The sequence below is a fragment of the Cupressus sempervirens genome, chromosome 3, assembly GCF_028749045.1.
Source record: "Cupressus sempervirens isolate cs-2001-9-10 chromosome 3, ASM2874904v1, whole genome shotgun sequence".
In the NCBI taxonomy this organism is placed as follows: Eukaryota; Viridiplantae; Streptophyta; class Pinopsida; order Cupressales; family Cupressaceae; genus Cupressus; species Cupressus sempervirens.
Window position 1 is genome coordinate 446,481,949 of NC_143120.1, and position 25,845 is coordinate 446,507,793.

Genomic DNA, 25,845 nt, shown 5'->3' on the forward strand with positions numbered 1-25,845 from the left:
ATTTTAGTGTATAGATGTTTTGTTAAACACTTGATGTGCTAGGTCACTATATATTGATCTCTGAGATTAATGCTTTGTTTTAATGTAGTATTTAGGTGGTTTTTCACACATGCCAGCAAAATAAATATTACCACTAACTTTGCATCAAACTGGATTAACAAATACTCCTTATCAATGTTGTCAAATAACTACAAAGGTCCAAAATGTTCGCTCGTTCTGCAATGGCAATATGACAAACATTTTGCATACGATAATAATCAATAATATTCAGAGATACCACAAAGACATAATGTCAAACAGCTGGTGTGTGAGATCTGGTCTGAATTTTCTGATTTACTGTTGCTTGATTGTAACTGTGATTTGATATCTAACTTCATACTAGTCTCACAAGTTCTTAATGCACAAGTTAGCAAACACTTGTGTGAAATGAACATTGAATTGTTGTCATTCCAAGTCATTATATTCAGAAGAAACACCCATACAGAAGAGGCATTTAATCAAATGTATTGCATTTAATCATAAAAAACAACAATAGCTATTAGATCTTCACAGACATTGCATCAAACACTTGTTTTGCTTCCTCTAAACAGCAAAGTCCTCTCACTATTTATCTGAAATCTTATTTGAGAAATTTTGGTCATACAATATGGACAATTTGCTAAGAAAATAAAGAAATGTATCACCAGATCGTGCTTGGCACTGGAGTGACAAAAACCACAGATATGTAGGAGGAATGCTTGCACCTGGAACTAATCTTCCTACACCAAACCATACAGCAGAATAATAGTCTCTACAGAAGATGTATTTGCAGAGCATTATACAAAGAACTTTCAGATTTCCAAATCAGTCTCAGAACCTACTTCAAGCTGCCACATTGAATAGATGAAGATGTGGACATTGGGGAAGCAAACATACTAACTCAAAGCCAACTTAAGTTCTTTATTTTCCCAGTGAATCACTATACCAAATCCATACAGCTGTTTATTACCAGCATAGCAGCACTATTCATGTTACTATTCACATTACTGTTCACAGCACTATTTTCGTTACTGTTCATGACACCTTCAATCTGCATCACAACTTCTTATTCAAACCAAAACTTTCACCATTAAGTCCAGATGTGAACTTTGTATGAATCCACTAATCTTTGAAGGAGTAAGTTTTCGTCCAAACCTTCTTGGTCCCAAGGGTTTCCGTCCTTGGAACAATCCAATAACTGTATTTTAGCAACAAGAGAGATAGCTTCAATGAAATAATCTCATAACATCCTCCAAAATGAGAGTATACACTGTTTATAAAGCCCCTTTAGACGGTGGAAATGCATCCGGAAGCAATGTGAGATAAAAGTTGCTTTTATTTTATTTTCTCCCCAAAAGCAACTTTATATATATTTAAAGTTGACATTATAATAAAGTTACTTCATTAATTTAAAAATTCGATAATGACCTTTACATTAAAAATTCGATAATTTGACACACAAGGTCCTTGTTATATGTGCCCAAAATAAAACTTTGCATCCAAATTCCAACGAGCTATAACACTAAGGTCCTCATTGGACAATTTTCAGTAAAAGAGGAACCTTGGTAAATTTAATTAGATTATAACCAATGGTACACTCACCTTGCAAAAATGACTGAAAAGCAACAGAATCGATATCTGACAACTCAAGAGTGATCCAAACGATGAAAGATGATAAACGAGCTTGACTTGGTCACTTTCCAAAAATAGACGCTCCCTCCAAAAACCTTGGAGCCCAAACCAGACTCTAAAAATAACATTTAAAAGCTTCATTTATAACTCATCTAAACTGATCAAGCTCATTGAAAATATCAAAACACCCCTAGAATCATGCTGACACAAACTCAGAATACGAACAACAGTTGCACTTCTAGAGAATCCAAAAATAGGGACATTATATTTCACAACTTCAAAGTGTCGAAAAACATAGACGAATTTTCAATTCCTCAAGCTGAATTCTGCAAAGCATTGTCAAATATCTCTTTACAGTAACAAACGCAATAGCATGGAATGGTAAAGCAGTATTAAATCAGCTTTACCCTTTCTGTATTAAACGAGCAATATCAGGGTAAAGCAGTATTAAATCATAGGTAAGTTACAGCATACCCTTTCTGTTACACTTTATTGCCAGCCTATAAATAATAACTTGTTGGTCCGATGAATAGAATCTGTAATTAACATAGTGAATCAACTTAATTAATATCATCACACCTTTTGGGGATAATTTAGAAATGAAGCCTTTAGAGAGATAACTACGTTCTTTCAAAATGTAACTACTACTTCTATTATGAAGATTTCACCATTCCATTATATAACCAATCTGATCTTAATTGATTAGGCTCTTTATTTAATCATTATTAAGGCAAGGTAATGGATCATGGTATTAATTAATCGTTGTTTGGTTAAAGAAAATCTCAATTACTTTATCTAACTTCCTCCTTAATTAATGTTTATAGTTATCATCCTTAACTATTAGTTTACATGATTATCCAGCTATGATTGAGAGAATTTAATATGATTGTAGTTGACGAAGTACCAATTCATATTTTATTCACTATTCACACTATACTAAGCCAGGGTAATGACAAGGAGTGTCAAAGTCTGTTGTCCTATGGGAAGGTAAGTTGCTAATCACTCCCAAGTCAAGAAATATGTCAAAATTCATCTATGAGATTCCAATTTCAGAAAAAATTAATCCGTTCCAAACTTCATCCAAATTTTATGATATTTAATATAATAATATTATTTAATATAATTTTATTTTATTTTACAATGATTTTTAGTTATTTAGTTAAATTAGTTACCAATGTTAAACTCTTTTGACAATTTTGTGGATATATTACTAATATTTAAAAATACATAAATATATATAGCTTAAATCTAATGTCAAATTTTTCCTAAATTTTTACCCTTGCCGAATTTCATTTGAATTTTATAATTGACAAACTTGAATTTGAATTTGAACCTTGTGACTTAGCTACCAACCCAATGAAGCTAGGCCCCCTCACCTCACACACACCACCCAAAATCACCGCCGATGACCCTAACGATTTCCACCTGGCCACCATCACTCAATCATCCTAGTAAAGCCACCCATTAGCAACTCTAACAATTTAAATTGCTCCTTTTAGCCCTAAAAAATATTTTTTCAATAAATCATAACTTGGGCATACTATATCAATTTTTTGCAAATAAATAGGCATTGGAAATATGGGTCTAAGCATAGTTGGAAAACGCTCACTCGGCAACAACTTGCCAAGCCCCCAAAAGTTTATTCGGGAAAAAATTGGCCATTTAAAAAAAAAAAATTTAAGAACCTAAAAAATCACTTAAATTTAATTAAAAATACTTTTTTTTTTTGCAAAATTCAATGAGAAGATGCGTGTAATGAGTTAATTAAAGAGAACACAAAAGAAACAAGCAGAGTTTAGATATATATAGAGCATAGTGGGTACAAAATCACATTCTCATGCGGAATGTTGATGGCAAGAAGCAAAATATAAAATAGTTTTTGTCAAACTGGAAGTAAATACTAAATACATCAACACAATCACATCTTCCTCTTCCCAGCTCTACTATCAGAAAAGAGGGGGTTTAGGCCTCAAAGAGGTGCCCCGCACTGGGAGTGGGCGTGAGCTGCATGACTATGAAGTCCGTGGCTGTGCCTCCTCGCTCGGCATCCCTACTGACTGGCTCAATGTCCTAGAAGTGGATGTATCTCCTATATGTGGCATTGATAATGCCTCCTCCTCCTCCTTGAATCCTCATCATCCTTGTCTCAATGTCATCCATTGTAAAATCAAAATCTGTTCCAAAACCCCCTCTATGGCCTACCTCTCCAAATCAGCGATCTCATCCACTGAGAACAATGGACCTGGCTCTTGTGTTGTCCAATCAAAATAAGGATCTCTCTTCTAGATCAGGTGGACCAAGTAGTGTTGAACTTTGTGCCCTTTTTACACGCAACTTAAGATTATAGTGCACATAAACAAGGTCATTGAGCCATTTTTGAGTCAATTTGTTTCTTTTCTTTGTGTGGATGGACTCAAATAAGCTCCAACTACACTCAAAATGGGATGCGCTACAAGGTTGGCACAAGACCCTAAGAGTAAAATTCTTTAAAATTGGGGCTATTGCCACCCCAAGTTGTGCACCAACCATCTGCAAAACAAAATATAATAAGTTATAAAGCAATGAAAAGAGATAATCAAAAATTGCAACTAATCAATTTGCAAAAGTTTTAAAGTTCAGCTTTAAACTTTGACAGTTTACCTCGGGCTTGAGTGGCTTTTGCTCTTTTTGCTAGCATAGAAGAGAACAAATTACCCCTTGATTCCAAATAAACTTGTTGTTCAGTCACAACAAAGTCTCTCTCCACTTCATCGAATATCATCCTCTCAATGCATCTAGAGAAACCCTCCATGACCTCTCCATCAGGATTTGAATAGGAATCATTAGCCCTAAAACAAACAAAAAATGAAATCAAGTCTTAGCACACAACCTTAATAATAAAGTAAAATGAAGTCTTAGTAAAATCTCAAGGAGAATCATAGTACCTGAATTTGGAGTTGAGAAGTAGCCTGTTGTATGAATGGGTTGGCAGAGCATATTGTTCCACCTCCTACCAATTATTTCCCAAGTGGACTCAAATTTGAGTCTTTCCGCATGGTAGTAATTTCTAACAGCCTTTTTGGCCTTATTCATGGACTCATAAAGCCTTCACATTGGGGAGTGTTGCCCATCACACATGCAGGGGACTCTAACCAAGGGCATAGACATCTACATTTAAAATTTGAAAAATACAAATTAGTAACATAGTAAGTTCCAATTTAATAATGAAACTTAAATCAACTAAAAAATTAATGTTTTGATTCTCAAGGTTACCTTCACAATCTTAGTAGCCTTTTCAAAAAAACTATCATCAAAGACTATTCGTGCCACAGCCTCTCCTCCAGGCTTCTTTGAGTAAGGTGAAGCAACACAATCAGCACACACAAACGTTTGTTTCAAAGGCAATATTGTATCGATAATACTTTGCAATGTCAAGAACATTGTTGCAAACCTTGTGATAGCGGGTCTCGCCAAATATTTGTCTTTCGTGATCCTTCTCATCAAATTGAAAACCCATGGGTGATTATAGATATATTTGGTGACTCGCCTTGCATCTTCAAAAACTAGACTCATCCAATCAAATTTTCCTAAGTCCTCCAAAAGAAGCTCAAGGACACGTGCTGCACAAGGTGACCAAAAAACTCCAGGGTGCCTCTCTTGGAGGATTCTAACTAAAATATTAGTAAAAAATCAATAATTAGTTGCAAACTTTCCATATTTACATCAAATCAAAATTGAACATAAAAAATTAGATTTACCTTCTACCACATATGTTGTCGCATTATCTGTGATGACTTGCACCGCATTCTCTACTTCCACCTCCATGACAACATTCTCCAACATTAAAGCCAATGTGTGTGCATTTTTCACTTTATTGGAGGCATCAATAGATTTCCAAAACACCGCATTGCCTTTGGAAGAAACCAAGAAATTAATAATGGTTCTACTTCTTCCATTTGTCCATCCATCAAATAAACATCAAATCAAAATTTAACATAAAAAGTTAGGTTTACCTGTTGTCACATTATCTGCGATGATTTGCACCACATTTTCTACTCCCACCTCCATGACAACATTCTCCAACATTAAAGCCAATGTGTGTGCATTTTCACTCTATTGGAGGCATCAACAGAATTCCAAATCATCGCATCGTCTTTGCAAGAAACCAAGAAATTAATAATGGTTCTACTTCTTCCATTTGTCCATCCATTAGATAAAATGGTGTAGCCATATTTCTTTCGCTCTTTCTTTTCGTCTTCCATGAATATGCTTGCCCTATCAATTGCATTGTCAAGCAACCTACAAAAGTAATGTGAAATCAAGTGACTTAGTAATAAATAGGAAATAACAATTAAAATTTAAAATATAAAAATGAACTCAAGTGAAATTATATTATTTATAGTTGCTAAAGAGTATAATACTAACCTTCCACTCAAATCCTTGCGAGAAGGGGGCTTGTAGCCTTTGCCCAAAATTGTAATTGAGTTCACCATATTCACCCAATAGGGACTAGTTCACCATATTCACCCAAAAGGGACTATCAGCCACATACATCGAGAGATTGTTGAAAAACAAAAATCAGCACATGTAATATCAGATTGCTCATGCACCTCCTTGTTCCATCCAGTGCCCTCTAATGATGGTTGTGATCCAATTGTATTCTTGGACACAAAATAGCTCTCTATCCCTGATGCACTAGATAATGTAGAAGAGTGAGTGGAACTGGCAAAAGATGCACTTTGTTTGCAGATTCGTGGGCCACAAAGAGATCCCGCCATGTTCTCAAGTGCTTCTTCTTCTTCTTGAATATCAATAGGAGCTCTTTGAGATTCAGCTATGGCTTCCATTATAGCTAATTTTTCCCTCTCCCTAGTCATTTTTTTCTCTTCAACAACTGCAAGTAGGGCATTAATGAATTTTTTTTGTTCTTCAATTACCTTGCAACAAGGAGTTGAATTATGTTCCTTTATGCTTGCAAGGTGGTATTTGAAGAGGTTTATGTCTCCAAAAATAGTTTTTTCACATGGAATGCATATAACCTTCCGAACATCATTTGGATGTTCATAGGCATACCACCATGCCTTATCTCTTCCATTTCTAAGCTGAGTGCCTATATATCTAGATGGGCATGGTGTTTGTGGCCACTCTTCCTGTGAACTTGTCATGCTTTTTTAATGCTTAACCGATGTCCTACACATAAAGTTATAGAAAAATGAATAAACAAATTTAGAACTTAGAAATAGTTAACTAGGTAAATAAGTTTGATTGTTCTTAGATGTCACTCAAAGTTAAACAATAACTAAACAAATTGCTAGGGTTTTTTTTTAAATCTTACATATTCTTCAAAAGAAATTGTCAAACATAGAGTTGAAATGCTTTCAAATGATTTGAATTCATTTACATGCAACAAGAAAACAATAAAAGATTTTTTTAAAGTATAAAAACAATCTCAGCAAACCTGCTTGGGAAAGAGATTCATCTTCTAAAACTAGTTGGAATCCTCTTCAAATCCACTCAAAACTGTCTTAAATAGCTTGCAATCACCTAAGAATGCCTTGGAACCCTCTTTTCTCCACTCCTCAAGCCTCTAAAATGCACAAATAAAAACTAGTTAAGTAAAAATCTTTTTTTTGGCTTGTATCCCTGGCTTGTGCACACAGACAAGTTTTTGAGAAAACCTCCTGAAATTTTGTTTAAAACTTGCCGAAAACCTTGCGAGAAATCAGCAATTTTTTTGTGGGAGCCGAGTTTTCAAATCTGTGATTTTTTCCGCCAAAAACTCGCTCGGTTGATTTACTCGGCGAGTTTTGAAAAATCGGAGAGTAATCTGCGAGTATGCCAACTATGGTTCTAAGAACTACACAACCACAAACTCAATTTACCCTATTTTTGTTGTAGGCACTTATTATTTTAGTTTAAACTCTCTTTTTTTGTTTTGACTTGTACTTTGGATATCTTGCAAACTATGGGATCATTTTTTATATTGAGAGGGTTCTAATTTTGAATGTTTTAACCTATAATCTATATATGAGTCCATGATTGTAAATTTATAAGTTTTTCAATTCATCCTTCCAAAATCACCCTGAATAAAGTGAACCATAAGTCTTGGCAAGCTAGCATCCAAGAACATTTTAGGTGACTTCATCTCTTGCCACATCTCTATGGACTTCCCCTAAACCAAGTAAATTTTATAAGAAGCAAGCATGGGATATCAAGAATAATCATGTCCTTGGTTTGATTGGTAAACATGTTGATTTTGAGACTTTGTTCTATCTCATAAATTGAGTGCCCATACACTCTTTGGGAAAACATGAACATCATTCTTTGTTCCTAAATAATTCTCTAATAGATAGTCTTCTATCCCTTGATGCCTGTGATAACCTACCATACGATGATGCTACAAACAAATAGCCTGATTATATGCCAAGTCTCAATAGTTGTGATGACATTAATGTTTCACCTAATGCTCCTCCTCCTATAGATATTTCCATTAATTCTTTGGCTTCTAAAACTCCTAATCCAGATTCAGAGGCTTTATTTCTCTATCTTCAAGTCACTATCTTGAGGCTGAGCATTCTTGCTTTCCAGAATTGGCAATTTCACCTATAAAAGTTCATATATTAAACATCTTGTGTGGGCACTTCATCAGGGGATGGCCAATACAGTTGAACAACCTATATTGAAAGCATGTGCCCATCTCTGGTTGCTCCGAATCATTCTTGACAAATGTTGCATCTTTTTTTGGTGAGTCTCGCCCTAGAGATCTAACAGACACACTTAAGGACATGAATCCCCTTTGATGAGTACCCCATCATAGTTGTCGCCGATATAACATTATCATATTTGAAACTTATTCTTCATCCATTTGCACATGGTCATGATTTGTCACCTTCTTCATCTATTGGGCTCGTACAAAATTTGATTGTGGCATACTTTCACATCCACATGGTGACACCTAAACAAAGTTCAAAGAAAAACGACAACAATATTATGGCAAGACATCTTACATCCATAACTGGTTATGTTTGATGCTATTATTTTTCCACGATCCATGTCAATATTGTTTGCAATTCCCAAATTTGATAATGTGTGAGAATTTGTATTCATCAATATTTTGGATCACACTTTGTGATCCATCATCAAGATGAATGAGAGTTCAATGAGGCGTAAGATGTAAGATAGGTTTTTATTTTTTTGCTAGGGAACGGAATGAGGTGTAAGATGTAAGATAGGTTTTTATTTTTTTGCTAGGGAAAGGAATGTTGTTTGGTATTCATGGATCTTCATTATCATCCTTTGTCAAGCATCTACCATTATTAGCGGAGATTACACATTATAAGGACCCCAAAAATTATGCGTGAGCTACATAATCTCTCTTTCTCCTATATAGGGAACATCAACTATACATTGGTAAGAAAAGTAGTCCTAGAGGGGCCATGTTGAGTTCTCCTTCCTTCCTTTTACTTGTACAATTGTTTGTATCTTTTCTCTTTTGGAGAGGGTATTTTTCCCAAGGGTTTTTCTCTTAAGAGATTTGTTTGTAATATTAATGCCTAACATGGCATTGAAGCCAAGATCCATCCATAAATCCATCCATAATTCTTGTATATTTTTATTTTCGCATGCTTCCTAAGTTGCACTAAGGGGAAGTGTCGATGTGAACATGCTCTACTACCTAACCGGTTTCTTATAAGGTCCTTGTTATACTTACAATCTTCAGCTTAGTAAGGCCATTTACTTTGTGTTTAGTATCATAGGATAAAAACATTTTGCATGATCTTGGCATGTCCTAGTAGGTCATCTTTATTTATAATAAAGGTTTTATCACTGTATACTTTATTAGTTTCATTTTGCATCTAATGCATTCTCTACCTTCATAGCATTTCCATTGCTTCTCTCTTGTGTTGAAGGTTGTTTCAGTTGCAGGTGATCATTGAGCTACCATGGGGTTGATCAACAGCTCTTATACTTGCTAACAAAAAATGTAGAAAAACATTTGAATGCCAAACATAGAAGATATGAGACGACTGCATGAGGAAATCAAAAAACGAATTCACAAGAGTAATTTAGAAAACAAGCAAAGGTTGTTGAGAAACAAAGTGTAGATTTATTTGCAATCAGTGATCTAGTTGTAGCATTTCTGCAGGCAAGGATTCTAATTGAGACCGATAATAAATTGATAAAATATTAAAAAATTGGACCTTATTAAATTTCCAAAAATTCTCTAATATTGCGTATAAGGTTGGTCCTCCACAAGAGATAGGCCTTTCACCTATCTGAAGTATTTGCTTATTTGTGCAAATAGACAATTCAGTTTATAGGAACTCACACTTTTGTACATTGGGTGTCCATTGCCAAAGCATGTCAAGGTTCACACACAATCAAAATCAAACAAACAAATATTGCTTTGTTTTACTTGTTTAAATTTATTTGCAAAAGACTAGTAGGAATCATTAATTCCAAGCTATTTTGTCTTTGTTGAATTGATGATTGTAAATTGTTTTTGCCATAGTGCTATTTCAATATTAAATCTTATTCCTATAATCAGCAAAGTATTCACCCTTGTTAAGTTACCAACTCAACTACTTGTTGGAAAATGGGATGGTCTCATAGAGTGTGGGACCTGATGATTGAGACCAACGTCCAGAAAGAGCTGGTTCCCTTGGAGCCTCACCTAGAACTAAACTAGACTACTAATTTTACTGCAAAATGACAAAAAGAGAAAAGTGACCGCTTGGAATCGACCTAATTCTACTGTAATGATGCACTAAATGAGTTTTGGGACTTATACGGTTGTTTTAGACACACAACTAGACACTGATAAGGCCAATAATGCTCAACTCAAAGATTTCACGTGTTTATGCATTAGTACTTCATAGGGAAGTTATGATATTCACTGTCTTGGAAGGTAAATGCAATATTTCTACAGAACTTTTGACTGTAGGTATCATTTACACAGTCTATAACCTGCACAAAAAATATATTTTCCCTAAATGTGTTCATAACATGACATATTTTCAAGGATATTATACAAATCATAAATAAAGTACATCAGTGATCTGATAAATCATAACACACAATAAAACAGCTTACATGAAGGAAACTTAATTAATTTTTTATTAAAAAGGTTCGCAACAGTATACTACTATACAGGTCTGAAAATTGAATGACATTGCATAATCAAACCAAAAAGGCCCTTGTTTCAGGTTAGAGTGCATAGCCTGATTAAAAAGAACTAACTGATAAATAACCCTAAGGTTGTCCTTCATAGTGTACAACAGCTTGCTAAAGAAAGAAACTTGTGTTGAGAGAAGAAATTGCATGCTTACATTCTTGGCCAAATCTTCTTGGGCATCCAGCTGATGTATCACTACTCTTGAGGCCCCAAAAGCACTCCAAAGTGAAAATTCATGAAGTCTACTTCCTTGACCACTTAATTGATGGGGCTCCTCATTAACTCCTTGATGCTCTCAAATGGCTTATACTGGAAATTGCCTCCTCAAACCCCTCAATCACTTGAACAAGTCACACAACTATTCTCTGTATTCCCCACATGTTGAATAACTGGCTGTTACTCTTTCAACTGTGGCAACCTCTTCCCATGGTTATAGGGCATGTGTAAAAATGTTTAAAATGGTTTTGATACTCCTAGCAAGGCATAGGATATCTTTCGAGGAGTAGTAACTAACATTTGTATTCAATACACTAGTAGCCTCTTACCTTCTACCCACCTCTACTGCAGCATATTAAGCTTGTGTTTGCCTATCGTCTGATTAGTCTATACTACTGTCAGCTCACCATATTTACAAATGTTATTTGACTTTTTTTAAACTTGCTATCATATGATAGGCTCGTATCTTCCTCTTTAATCTAGCTTCATATTCCCAACACTTTTTAACTTCTAATCATTCATTGAAGAAATGGAAATGAAATCTTTAGTCATCCTGAAATGCCCTATGGATCTGTCAATCAGGAGTTCAAGCTACTGAAAATACAACTCATATAAGCTCATAGATTGTTATTCTCATTTGTGCAAATCGTCGTTGAAAATGTACTATCACCACGTCTCGTATACATCCTTCTCACTTTTCTAACTTCTGTCTTTTTACAATGTCTAGCATGACTATGCCCCCTTCACCTTCATAGGAATGTCCCTGATTCATTATCATGCATGTGAAACTCCTTGCCTCTTTATCAACTTTGACTGTCACTCAATCCTATGTGCCAAGCCCGTTATAGTCATTGCTTACCTTCCATCATGAACTGTGCATTGTGATGTCACTTTTATGTCCAAAATCTACCTTGATTTTTTGCCATCTCATAAGGGCCGCCTTCTATGGTATTGTGACAGTCTTTATTTCTGTCTTATACCTGTAATATTTACTGTCGTAAGTCATTTGCCATAGCAACCTTCTAGTAACTTACAACCTGTAGAGGAACATTCCACTCCCTGCTCCTATCTCAAGCTGATCTTATATCAATGTTCATATCCATTCACTTCATAAATACACTTGCCCTAATCATTAAAACAAGATACAATGAGCTCTTGTTTTGTGAAACTGGAGCAAGCAACATCAAATCAGCCAAGGAAATCATAAATCTATTTTCAATTGTAAGAAAACTTCTTATCAGATTCAAACTCTAACCAATTCCCTTTTAGAAGTGACTAGGGAATATTCATTAACTTCCTCTTACCGTTTATCTTTCATGCTCGATACCATCTTCATTTGAGCATTGCTAATGATCCTTAAAAACCTGACATTCTTTGAGTTGCCTTTTGAGCTTATCAACTTTTGTTTCATTATCCTTCACAGATTTAAGCTTCGAGCTTGCCCTCTATCAATCTACTGTCTTTTATCCTCATTTCCTAGCTGTTAATGGCATGTTTTGTCTTCGTCTTCTATGTGGCTTCCTTTAAGATAGTCTGCCACTGTGTTCATATGACTCTTCACTAATATTTATCCTTGTCCAAGTTTTCCTCTTATCATAACCATGTATAGGTCTATCATTATTATTAATTAGGCCAGGAACACCTCAACAATAGTTTCCATCGTTGCTCTCTACAGGACTGTTCTTATCAGCATTCTTGCAAATGGATCTCTATCATTTGTACTGCCTGAATATCTTTCCTTTTCTTATGTAGATGTCAAGAATCCTCACCTATGATGTGTTTAAAGGTTGTGATGGGAAAGGATGCTCATGAATATTTGTGAATGCTAAGTCAATCTCTTTCCAAGCATGAAGTAACTCGCCAACTGTTTCTTCATCACGGATTTTTGCCATACTTGCAATAAGATTATTCTTTGAAACAATGTTTTTACAACCAAGCCAGTACAGAATAGCAGCTACTGCACATGCCTGCGTGGCAGTGCAATACCTTGCAAAATTAGAAAATCTACTACCTGATACTCCATTCAGGTGCATCCCAATCAAACATACAAATCAGCTTGCCAAGCTGTTTGGTTAATCACCCATTTTATCTATTAAAATTTAAAACTACTTGCACTGATGAATCGTTTGTATGAACAACAATAAGTGATTCCAAAGATGGCATACATTCCTCCAAAGCATTGCAGTCACTGCAACATTTTCCACACATAACGCTTCATGCCCCAAATGCAATAGAATTCATCTGGAACCTTATCCTGGTAAGATAAGAAGCCACTGACCTTGTATTAATTTCCGTTAGACTAGTGGCTATTGATGCTACTGTATGCTTGTAAATTTCCATCTGTTGAAATAAAATGACAGGAGCTCTTCCACACACAGTAATACTTGTTCAGATCTATTGCTAATGGCACGGCATAGATGATGTAACAAAAAGTTACAACTTCAGTGAACTGATCACATCTGGTGCCATACATAATCAGCTCTTTTCACCTGATAATTTCCTTGCACTTGCCTTGAATGTGTTTTCTTGACGGAAACGTGATTTACCCATCTCCCTTTTCATTTTCTGCTCTTATCTAGCCTTTCAACTATCCTTCTACATATGACCATTCATATCACTCTTACTGTCTCTTTACCCCAGGTACCTCAAATCGGCACACATCATTTTGGTCGTATTGAGTATTATCAGAACAATCCTTGGCTTCTTAATCAAAAAGGTTGTGGTACATATCCCAGTAAAGCAAAAATAATCCTCCAGTCTGCCATTCATGAATATGGATGATGTCTGGCTGAGTGCCTCTTGCCTGCAGCAATTCCAGGTATGCTTGACTGAAAAACAAATAATCCTCTAGCTCATCATATGAACCCTTATAAACACATTGCCCTGTGAAAAGGTGGTTGGCCAGTTCAATAAGTATTAGTGGTGTTCTAGAAACTCGACCACAATATTCCCAACCTCCATTATGCTATGATGAGCATGTATCAAAAAGAATCATATCATTTATCTGTTCCTTCTTAATGCATTCATAGAAAGGAAGCATTGCCTCCACTTTGCATCCCTGTTTAGACAAGCTCTTGCAAGACCAGCATCAACATCACATAACCCACCAAACATTGCCATGGGAGCAATTTCAGACATAACATGTACAAGGTGCATGAGATCAGAATCAGGTTTAATATTGATTCTGAGATTTGAAACTGATTGACAAAGGAATTCTTTCTTCCAAAATGGGTTTTCATCATCTGCAGATAGCCAACTAACGTCCTCACATTTGAGATAAACAACTGATTCATCAGGACTAGGAGAAGTTGCCTTCATCACAGGAAGTTTTCCCCATATACTAACTGCATCCTTTTCAAATTGTTTTGATGTAGCTATATTAGTAATTTCTTATTCCAATTATGATTAGATCTCTGCCAATCTCAATAGAAGCTTTCTCTTCTGACCTTCCAGTTCTGCAATGTTACATTCTGCAGATTCATTAAAGAAACTTCCATTGGATGTATGAGAAACACCAGTCTTCAGGACATTTTATTCGCACATAATTTTAAAGAGCTCGGAATCACAGGTCTATTTGCCACCCATATCTGCTTTTAAACTTTCAGGTGCCAATATTCTGAGTTTGCTCTTAAAGCATTGTGAAATCTTCCTTCACGTGGGTTGACAGTCAATGAATTAATTTTATTGAATGTGGGTCAGAAAATCATTTGATTAAGAGTGCAATATACAGCCATGCAAGATCGAAAATGTGAGCACTAGAACTGCTCATATGAAAATCTTCTTAAGCCTTAAGATAACCCTACTCTCTTTCAATAAGACTCCACTTAATAACTGTGGCTGTGACTTCCATCTTAAGAATCTTTATGGGCAGATTATGCTGTCCTATGCGTTTGTAAGCTCACCTCCTCTCAATCTCTGATACACTGTCTGTTCAAATCATAATCTTATCGCTGCCTTTGCCATCATCTAACTACCACTTTCCCCTTGTAACAAACAAAACAAGGATTCCATAGTAACACATGTTGCAAACTCCTCATGTTTAATGCAAAGGCTAGAGTGAAATCTCCCAAAAAAACAGGAGCACATGAAGGTAAAGCATTACTTTGGCTGTATAGCAAATAAGAGATTGTTCTCAATAACGAAGAGATTTCTGTGGAATATAGATAGACCTGGTATGCATTTTGATCTCTCGTGTATAGGGTGACATTACAGCTCTTTAATATGATCCTTGAGACTCCAGCTTCTGCCGTGAACATGCAAATGCTCAACTGTCTCATTTAAACCTTTGTTGATGCCCTAGCAGCCATTATAGCTCCTTTGCAACTGCTGGGAGTAATGAAGAAAATGAAAACCCTCGGTTCCCCAAGTCAATAAAACTTGCCTTTTCCTTCAGTTTCAGTAAAACTTTACCTCTCTTTTTCTTCACATGCTGTAGCTAGTGAAATCAATATTTCATTTTCTTTAACAAAGCTAAGGGCATGCAATGAGATATGAGTAAGGTGTGGGATTAACTAAATTTCTAAATCCTTAACCAATATTTATGAACCTAGCTTTTGAAAATTCCCCCTTCTCAATGTACCAAAATAAGACTCAAAGACATCTTAACAGAAATGGCATAATTAAAATGAAATGAGACCCATATAGGCATAAAATAAACAATTATGTGTAACAATTCAATATGCAATTTCCATTTCCAAACAGTTGAAAGTTGGTGAGAGTATACCTATATAAAGGTTACATTGTAAATGTAACCATTAGAGGACTCCACGAGTGTCTGCAAATGGGATCTTTTGTTGGCTACATGTTCAAGTATTTGGGTCTGGGAGACTGAGTATTGAGCAGTGTATCTGTGGTGTTGGAGATCTGAGACAGAGGTATGGAATGTTTGTATGTATTGTGGGCCAAAGCTGCTGAGACTGGAATTTGTTTACCAGATCCATTTTGAGTCCATTGTGACTTTCTGTCATTTCTTTTTTGGCCGTGATAGGACTGGAACCACTTCTTTTGTTGGCACTCAATCTCATTTGCTTTGTGATTGAAATCTTAAAATCTAAATAAACTCTGTGTAATTGTTATCTGTGCTGCCATGAGTCAGTCAGATCTTTCTGACCCTTTCCAGCTACATTACCACAAAGCCCATAACTGTGTTTGAAATACTGAGAAAAGATGACTAATTTCAAAACTAACTAAGCGATTCAATCTACCTTCTTATCTTTAGGGCACTTCTTTAGGTTATCATAAATTTGTTTCATTTATATTGCAAGACTTGCGAAGCATTAAGCCTGCAGCGAAATGGGAACAAGAGAACTGTTAATGGAATTTCATTGTGACAAAACCAACCTTGCAACTCCAAGCATAGGTAAATATGCCAAGTCATGGGCTTTAACATTTAGCAGTGGCATTGTTTGATGTAATGCCCAACAAATTTTTATCCTGGAAAGGCATTGTGATGAGTGACATGCATATTTGCTTGAGCTAACTGATCAACCGAATGTGCTTAATAACCGTAAAGCACTCTGCTGTTTTAAAGTGCTTCAGAAACAACCGTGGTATAAACTAAACAATGTGGTAGTCGTTTCATTGGACTTGTCATATTGCATACTTTCAGTTCGCAAATGCTTCCAGTCGTCCCCTTCGGCCCTTGCAAGCATCACGATGGCGGCAGCTTTGCAATGACCACAAATTACTGAGCATAAGAAATGTAATCCGCTTACAAATGGATTCTGTGCTTTCATTTGCATTTTTGTAACCGTTCTAAAATCTTATTAGCTTCATGGATATTACCAAGTTTTCGATGACCATCAATTACCGTAGAGTAAGTGATATGATCTGGTTCCAAACCTTTTCCCACCATTTCATCCAACAGATTAGTTACTTCTTGCATCTGACCTGCCTTACAGAAACCATGAATAAGTGTGTTGTAAGTAGTCACATTTGGGAAAATGCTTCTGTTCACCATTTCTTCAAGAATTTTAACAGCCTCCACTAAGCTCTCTTTGATGCAATGTCCATATAACAGAGCATTATAAGTAACAACATCAGGAAGTACACCCCTCTGCAGCATTTCATCCCACAATTTGAGCGCATCCACTAAGTTACCCATCTTGCAGTATCCATCAATAATAGTGGTATAAGTAACATAATCAGGTAACAAACCATTGCTCAGCATCTGTTCAAGTTGTCCAATAGCTTCTGGCATCCTTCCAGATTTACAGAAACCAACTATCAGTGTATTGTATATGATAACATTAGATTTAAGACCTGTCTTAACCATTTCATCATGGGTTCTGATAGCGTCCTCAATGTTTCCTGCAATGGCATGTCCATTGATCAGGGCACTGTAAGCCAACTCATTTGGTACTAAATCCTTGTGCAGCATTTCTTCAAAAAGCGTGCCCGCTTCTCCCATTTTTCCTGCCTTGCACATGCCACTAATTAGAGAAGTGTAAGTAACAACATTTGGGGTACAACCGTTTTCAACCATTTGAGAAAACAGTTTCAGTGCTTCTGAGATTTCTCCTTTCTTACAGTGACCATCAATGAGTGTGGTATACGTAACCTCATCTGGTATGAATCCTCTCTGCAACATTTCACCCAAAAGTGCATGTGAGCTCCGCATTTCACCTCCCTTACACAGACCATCAATAAGAACGGTGTAGGATGCAACATCCAACATGATTCCTTTCTCTACCATCTCATCACGTACTAGGAGAGCATCCTTCATATTTCCTTGATCACGGTATCCTCTGAGAATTGAATTGTAGGAAATAACATCTGGTGCTATACCCTTGTCAAACATAATGTCAATTATCTCTCTCGCTTCCTGAATCTTACTTTCTCTGCACATGCCAGCGATAACTATGCTGTATGTATAAACATCTGGAATAATACCCTTCTCCGTCAATTCTTCGAGGACCTGAACAGCTTCCTGTATATTCCCTTCCCAGCAATACCCATCAATCATGACATTATAGGTGACCAAATTTGGCAACACACCTCGATCTTGCATCTCTTTCAAAACACCTTTTGCTTCCTCCATCTTCTTTGCACGACAAAGGCCGCCAATCAATGCAGTGTAACAAAAAGTATCTAGCACAAGCCCTCTCTCCAGCATTTCATCCCGGAGCTTAAAAGCCTCCCCTAAATTTCCTTTCCTACAATACCCACTTATCAGGACGGTGTATATTATAGCATTTGGTTGCAAACCTTTGGCTAACATTTTTCTAAAAATTATGTAGGCATCCTCTACTTGTCCAACCTTGCAGCATCCATGAATCAAGGCACCATAAGTATAATCACTAGGCACTACACCTTTCTCCACCATTTCATTCCGCAAGGTAAATGCCTCTCTTAATTTTCCCCACTTGCAAAACTTATCAATCATCATATTGTAAACAACATTACTACATTTAAAACCCTTACTTCCCATCTCCTGTAAAAGAATCTTCGCATCATCCAATTTCCCCTCCCTGCAGTAAGCATGGATCATGGTATTATAAATATATGCATCTGGGCAAAGCCCACCCTGAAGCATAAGACCATAAATCTCCCGCGCAATGCTTGGCTTGTTAATCTTCACCAACCCGTTCAAAATCCCATGGCAAGACCGCAATGTAGGTATCGCATTCAAGAAATTGTGTAATTGATGAAACACCTCAACAGCTTCCAAAATCATGGATGCCTGAACATAAGTCTGAATCAACAAATCAAATGCACAACAAGAATAATAAGGCTTAAATAAATGAGATGTTTTGACTAAGGTTTCAAAAATTTCTGAGGGTGTGGAACTGTTGTGATGATGCATCAAACTCTGTATGATAGAGGAAGCAGGCCACTCTAATTTAGACATACTCAAAATGTGAACAAGAATGCAATAAGATTCAATGCTGTGATTAAAGCCCTCGTGTAACCCTAACCAGTTAAAAAATCTGAGGGAAAGCCTTGGATTTTCCTGTGACATCAGCAGCAATTTGTCCACATGCTTGTCTCTTAGTCTCTGCATAATTCCGTTGCTTTTGAATAAATTATCCCACTTTGCTTCTCTCTTGACTAAATCGTAGACAAAGTTTACGAACAGATCGTCTTCATCTTCTTCGCATGCAGAGTTTGACCTGCTTCTTGTACCCAGGCTTGCCACTGTTGACATACGGAGGTGGGTTTTGAGCAATGAAATCCGTAAAATCGCTGCCATTTGTTATGGCCTAAGAGAAAGAAAGGCTTAATCATAGATCGAAGCCATGATACATGTTCAATCTCTGGTTATTGCAGTCTTCGTTTCCAAGCTAAATTTGGTTTAGATGGATATATTTTCAGAGAGAAGTGAATGAGTAAATGAACGAACGATTTTCAGCCTATGGGACCTACATGCATGTCCAAAAAAATTGTAAAAAGAAACATCTTTTGGAGTTGTTATGCAATTATGTCTTTCTAAATAAATATTATTGAAATTTGTTGTACTGGTAAAATGCTCTTCCTCATAAAGAGTATCTAACTTGCTATTTGTTAGAATATTTCGATAGCTATAGTGGATGCCATTGTATATTGGAAATTTCATGAGATAGTGACGCTCGGTCTCAACCTCCCACGTGTTGCAAAATCGACATATTATTTCCTCTCATTCTTCCTTGGGTATCATCCATATAACCATTTCACATCTCAAATGATGGGAGTTTATCCTAAGTTGTGCATTGAGCATCTTAGCTCTCCTTTTGATATTTGCTCCTATGTATGCTTTCTCCTCATAGGCTCTTGTATAATAGTCTTTTTTGCGCCTGTTTTGTTTTGACCATATGCAGCTCCTGAATTTTTCCTTCACAAATTTATTTGGACATTCATGTATATTGATATTCCATTTTTCCATCCATTTAACATTTTGTTTCATCCACATGTTCTTTCTTCTATCCAACCTCTCTTCCATTATCAACTTAGGCCAACAATAGCTTTCCATATTTTGAGTTTTTCTACAAATAGCATAATAATCGAGTCATTGTTGATGCCTCTAGTGGGAAGATGCTCATTTTAGCCAATAGGATCTCATAGGGAACCATGGTTTTAATTTTAAGACTACTAATGATCAAATGCTTTTGGATTCTTTCTACCTGTCTCCATTTTGGCTCCAACATGTTGTTGCCCCAAATCTCACATCCCTAGAGGATTGTCGGGGTAACTAGAAAGCCAAAGAGCATTTTTTTGGCTATCCAATGCCATAATTCTGCATTCCTACATGTATTTTGTAAGGAGTATAGCACTCTCCATCCTCCTTGTATTCTTTTTGCTCTACAAGTTTCCCAGCTAAGCTTGTTGTTGAGATCGACCCCAAGGTACGTGTACTCGTCCACCATCTCTAATGGGTTGCCATTGAAAAGAAAAGTGTTTTGCTACCTCTTATTTCCCTTCAAAGAGATAATCATCGCCTTGGTTTTGCTAGTGTTCACCTACATTTTAACCACCTAGCAGAAGACCTCAAGTGCCTTCAAGTGTTCTCTCAAATCATTCATAGTTTTAGCAATCAGAATGAGGTCATTTGCATAATGAAGCAACTTAATCACATACTTAGCCAACTAGACCCCATTACCATTGTTCTTGTCAAGACATTCTTCTAACTTGTCAATACATAACCCAAACAAGGTAGGTGAAAGGGAGCACCCTTGTTTGACCCCTATATTGTTGCCAAAGCTATATGACATCCCTTCCATAATTCTAATTTTAGCAATGACCTACTCATATAATCTATGTGTCACAGCCCTAACTTCAATGGGGATTTTCAGCTCTTCCATTCTAAGCCAAAGTTTGTCCCATGGCACCGTGTCAAAAGCCTTTTTAAAGTTGACAAAGCAACAAAAGGCCTCTTTTCTTGGTGTGTTCCAAATCTTTTCAACCAAGAATCTTAGCATTACCCCATGATCAACAGTGAAGTATTTTGGTCTGAAATTTGTTTGCCCCTTAGCTCTTTTATCTTTTGATTCAACCCACTTGTTGATCTTGCCTTCTACCATGCTACCAAAGAGCTTGCCCAAGAGGAGGTTAATTATAATAGTTCGATAGTTTGATGCATTATTTATGTCCCCACTTTTATGGAGAGGGATAACCATGCTAGTAGTCTAGTTTTTAGGAAACCCCTTCTTAATGACATCAATAACGATGTTTGTAGCCTTTATTATCAAAGACTTATGCTTGTCTTTTTCACACTCATATAACATCCTTGCATATTCAAGCCGCTAGGTCCCTGTGAAATTTTTAACTATAGGTTTTCTCTTTTGTAGTAATTCCTTCTAGAATTTCTTGGGGTTTAGCTTGTGATCAACTCTAATCTTCTCATTCTCACATAAGCTTCTTGTTTACCTTTAACAGATCTGCGTATTCCTTTTTGTTATCTTTATTCATGCTCTTTCTCAGCTTTCTCTTAGTCAACTTGCATTCTTCATTGAACCATGAATCTGTTGGGAAAGTATTGTTGCCTCTTTCTCGGGCTTGCTTCTTTTACACTTCTCTAATTCCTTAAGAATTATAGGAACTAAGGCATCTTTGCTAACCTTTTACTAATCTGTAATTGTATCTTCTCCTTTGGGGCTCCAAATCATGCTTCTAAGGGCATCATTAAATAATTTCTAATTTCTGTGACTCGTTATAATTTTTCCATTTGAGAACCCTTTCTTTTTCTTAAACTATTTTTCTTCTCCTTGGTGCTCCTTCAAAAAGGCTTGTTTTAAGAAAATTGGATTGTGGTCCAACCTTTTCTCAAAATGGCCCTCTCTTATTTCCATCACTTTGACTCTTTTGGTGTGAGCTTGAGAGCAAATATCATAGTCCACAACACTTTACCCATTATATGTTTTGCATGTAATGCCTTATGGGTTTGGTCACCTTTTCATAACATTACATATTACCAAATTATATAGGCTACATAAGCTTAGTAGTTTTGTCCCATAATGATTGACTTTGCCTTCATTATCCCCTGAAGCTCTTTTTTAAAATTGATCATGTTCCTCTTCTAACCGTAGAGGGTCAAATTCTTCCCTGTCACTTCTTTTCAACTTGAGGGATGGATTATTTGTTGTTCTAGCATTGAAGTATCTAATAATCAAGACTTCCCCGAGATTGTTAAAAATGGAGATATCCTATTTCAATGATGCATACAAATCATCTCAATCTAGGTTCTTCTTCTTGTATGTTTTTTACCCCATCAGTGCAAAGTAACAAGCTGTCACCCTCATTTCTATCTACTTCTCTATGATTTTCAGCCATATGTATTGTTTGTGTTGGTCTTCTTTCTCTATTTTGATGCATCTACCCCAAGCCTCTTTAAAAGAAATGGTGATACCATCATTCCCTTTCCCACTCTTAGCTCTTTCATTCCAAACTAATTTTTTTTTGTAACCTTCAAACTCTAGCACTCTACACCCATCATGTTCATGAGTTTCCACGAGCAAGATAATGTCTTTACCTCTAGCTATGGGCCCTAAACCAAGTCCTCTTCTCCATGGGAAACCTCTCTAGTTCCAACTAATTATATCTAGGTATTCTTGGTGGGGGGGGGAACGGACGGGGTTCCTATTTATTATTTTCTATTCTTTCGTTGATTTGGGCTTTACCATTTTTCAATAATGCCCACTTTCCATCCTCCCTTGTTGCCTTTATCTTTTCCCATTCTTTTCTTCTTTCTTCTTGTTGAAAAATGGTAAGATCTTCATCAACATATATGTGTGCCTTTGAGGAGTTCCCTATTCCTTAATATCATATTGTTATCTTCGGTACTCTTCAAAAACACCCTTACATGTCTATTCCTGCTATCTTTTGTCCATTTCCCAATTCTTTGTGCTTGTTGGATTATTTCACGACACTCTAAATGGTCCATAAGAAAATCCCTTATCAAATCTTTTGTGTTCTCCTTTTCACCATAGTCCTTTACCCCTTTGAGAATGATATTTGTTGCTTTATCATTTCTATCTTTTTTCCTCTCAAATTTGCCTCTTTACTCACTTTTCAATGAGGTCAATTGGTGTGTTTGACAATCATTTCATTACTTCGGTCCATTATTTGACCTCTTCTATATGTTCTCTAAGCTGGTTTTCCTTTAATTCCATGTTTGCCATTGCAGATTGTATTTCTTTAATTTGTGCGTCATCACTTCCACCCTATGTTACTTTGCATCCTGCTGCTATTTTTATTTCCTCCATTTCTTGTCTTAATAGAATCAATTGATATTCCCCCCTTTCCATGTTGAACTGCAGTTTTTGAACTTGTTCCTTGGGTGATTTTTTTCATGTGTTAACTTCATATTGTCCTCGATGCCTACCTTTATATCACTATCATCTGCCTGACTTCTTGTTTCTAAAGCTTGGATCCTCTCTTTCATGAACATCAACTCATTAACACACAGATCTAGACACCACATTAGGGGTGTAGAAGATAGATTATATGTGTTCATGTTACTATTTTCTCCTATTTCAAATGTGTTTTTTGTATGAGGTTTCACCTCAAAATCCATGGAGGGGTTTTCAATATTTTAAAATTCCTCTCCCTTACTTTTCTTATGCTTATCTTGCTCAACCATTTCTAAAACTTTCAACATAGTCCTTGGACATATCGTTTTTAGTTCCCTCCTCCTTACATATTTAGCTTGACGGATCTTCATACACCTTAGGATTTATTTTTATTGTTTTGTGTTGGCATACACACATTTCTCATTTGAGATCAATTTATTGTCCTGGATTTGGCCTTGCTTGGCAAACCATTGCATACTTGTATCCCCAGTCTAAAAGTTGAGACTTAGTTTCCAAACTACAGTCTAAGCTACTACCGATGGCATCCAAGAAAAGTTGAAAGGGATCAAAAAACCATTTTCAATTAACATTCCAAACATTGGCCTATGTTCTGATTTGTTTCTTTAAGACCCATCAAAAGTTTGATCCCTGCTCATTATGATACTTCTTGACTATATCTCCTTCTTCACTTCAACAATCGTTGTTTGCTTCAGTACACCTGTCCCATCATCATGACAAATTTTCCTCGCTCTCATGTTGTTGGCAAGATTAATAGGGTATGATAGTTCCCCAATCTCACTCAAATTTGTTTATTGCACTTTGTCTAGGGTATTAAAATATGGTTTTTTGTTTTCCATGGTTTTGTCTAAAGTGATGAAAGGTGTTTTATTGTTTTCCATGCTTTTGATTATGAATGAAGATATATAAAAGATTGAGGTTTTTGCCACTAAGAAAATAGTGAAAACTATAGAGACAAAACAATAGGAATTGGAAAAGGACAGAAAAGGACCTGGCCCACCATAGAAAAAAACAAATATCATGTATTTGTAGTTTATTGGTCTAGTTGAGGCCCAAGCCTATCTGATTGAAATTCATGGATGTTTGGTTGAGAACATGCCCTTGTCTGTGCCGATGTCATTGTTGGGTTTGTGTCAGTGTTGATGATGTTGTTGGATTAGTGCTTGGATGTCTCCAAACCCAAAATCACATAAGAGAGTAGCTAAGGCCATTTGGTTGCAAGCATAGGAATTGAGAATAAGAATGCATATTGAGAATAGGAATGACTATTCCAATAACAACTATTTTTAGGAATGGACATAAGCTCATTTTAGGGGCAAAATGGGAATATATAATCATATTCCTTATTCCAATTGACACAACAAACAAACAAATAGAAAACATATTCCTAATTTCCTATTCCTATTCCAGCAACCAAATGAGCCCTGACTGATTATGAGATGCTTATTTTGTTTAGTTAAGAATAAACTAGCATCAATTATGTTCTGATTTAAAGTTGTAGAAAAGGTGAAAGAAGTTTGGAAAGAAAGAGTATACTCTATGTGTTTAGTGGGATAGAAAAGTATTTAATTTTAGAGTGTGATGTCTTTAAATATTGTACAAAAATTTGGTTTAATATTTTTGTTTAGGGAGCTATTGAGAAGTAAGGAGGTGTTCACGTCACTTTTAATAGGAAAAGGATTGAAGTGGAGAAGTCACTTTTATTAGGTTGATTTTTCTATAGGCTACTTTAGCCTCTTGGATGTTAAAAAAAAATTTTGTGGAAGTATGTAGGATTGTAGTTGTTGTTGTAGATTGTCGGATATGTTATGTCGATGCGTAGGCTTCATGTGTCATATGAAGGGGGTCTTTGACTTTCCATAAAGACATTGTTTGAAGGGTTTGACTTGATATGGGTGTGTGAGCTACCGATGATGTGTGGATTCCTACAATGCTTGCCTATGTAGGCATGTATAGCTTATAAAGTGGTTGTGAGTTGTTGAAAGTGCATGACCTATTGGGTATTAGTAATTTGGATGGCAGCTATGACATGTTGAGGTTGAGTGGGTTGTGGAATTGATAAGTGTTTAACTATCATGGCCCAAAGGATATACATTGGTAATATGGCTATCAAAAGTTCCAAGACCATGGAAGGTTGATACAAAATAATAAGAGTTGTGTAAGTAGGTCATGTGGAAGGTATATCCATGAAAATGTATTGACTTATGGATTACACGATAGCTTGGACCATGGGATATGAGAGTGAAACTACAATGGTGATTAGAACATGTTGTTACTATGAAATGGTATGAGTCATGGGTTGTGTGTTAGTGACCCGAGTGGCTTGAGATATGGTGTAACGCCTTGCTAGGGAACCCAAAAGAAATTAACCTAAAGTTTCACTAAGTTTGCCAAACATTTTTTTTTTTGAAAGACAATAACTTAACAACAACAAAAATAATATAGTGGAAGCAATAACAACAAGAGGTAGAATAGCAGAAGCATTAACTCACATACACACACACACACACACACACACACACACACACACACACACACCATAAA

The 25,845-nt window shown here is 36.2% G+C and overlaps 1 protein-coding gene, 1 long non-coding RNA gene and 1 pseudogene across 4 annotated transcripts; all 3 read right to left on the reverse strand.

Annotated features, from left to right (window-relative positions):
• Positions 1-3,431: 3,431 nt before the first annotated feature.
• On the reverse strand, positions 3,432-4,730 carry LOC149566988 (uncharacterized). Its single transcript, XR_016362325.1, has 3 exons — positions 4,575-4,730; positions 4,291-4,478; positions 3,432-4,179 (listed from the first exon to the last, which is right to left on the reverse strand). It is a non-coding gene; the product is annotated as an uncharacterized LOC149566988 (long non-coding RNA).
• A 6,055-nt stretch (positions 4,731-10,785) lies between these two features.
• LOC149566990 (uncharacterized) lies at positions 10,786-14,754 on the reverse strand (annotated as a pseudogene). The gene has a single exon (XR_016362324.1). The product of XR_016362324.1 is annotated as an uncharacterized LOC149566990 (transcript).
• Positions 10,786-19,409, reverse strand: LOC149566989 (uncharacterized). 2 transcript variants are annotated; one of them, XR_016362323.1, is made up of 2 exons: positions 15,744-19,409; positions 10,786-15,346 (listed from the first exon to the last, which is right to left on the reverse strand). XR_016362323.1 is itself a non-coding variant. In XM_089820195.1 (1 exon), exon 1 carries the CDS (start codon positions 19,209-19,211, stop codon positions 16,752-16,754), a length of 2,460 nt encoding a protein of 819 aa, XP_089676321.1. In that variant the 5' UTR covers positions 19,212-19,409; the 3' UTR covers positions 15,662-16,751. The 2 variants fall into 2 exon arrangements, 1 of the variants encoding a protein (XP_089676321.1); XM_089820195.1 differs by lacking the exon at positions 10,786-15,346 and having other exon boundaries at positions 15,662-19,409.
• Between the last annotated feature and the right edge of the window lie 6,436 nt (positions 19,410-25,845).

Excerpts from the sequence above, each read along its gene's own strand:
- LOC149566989 (XM_089820195.1), bottom strand. The coding sequence starts at position 19,211 with ATGGCAGCGATTTTACGGATTTCATTGCTCAAAACCCACCTCCGTATG.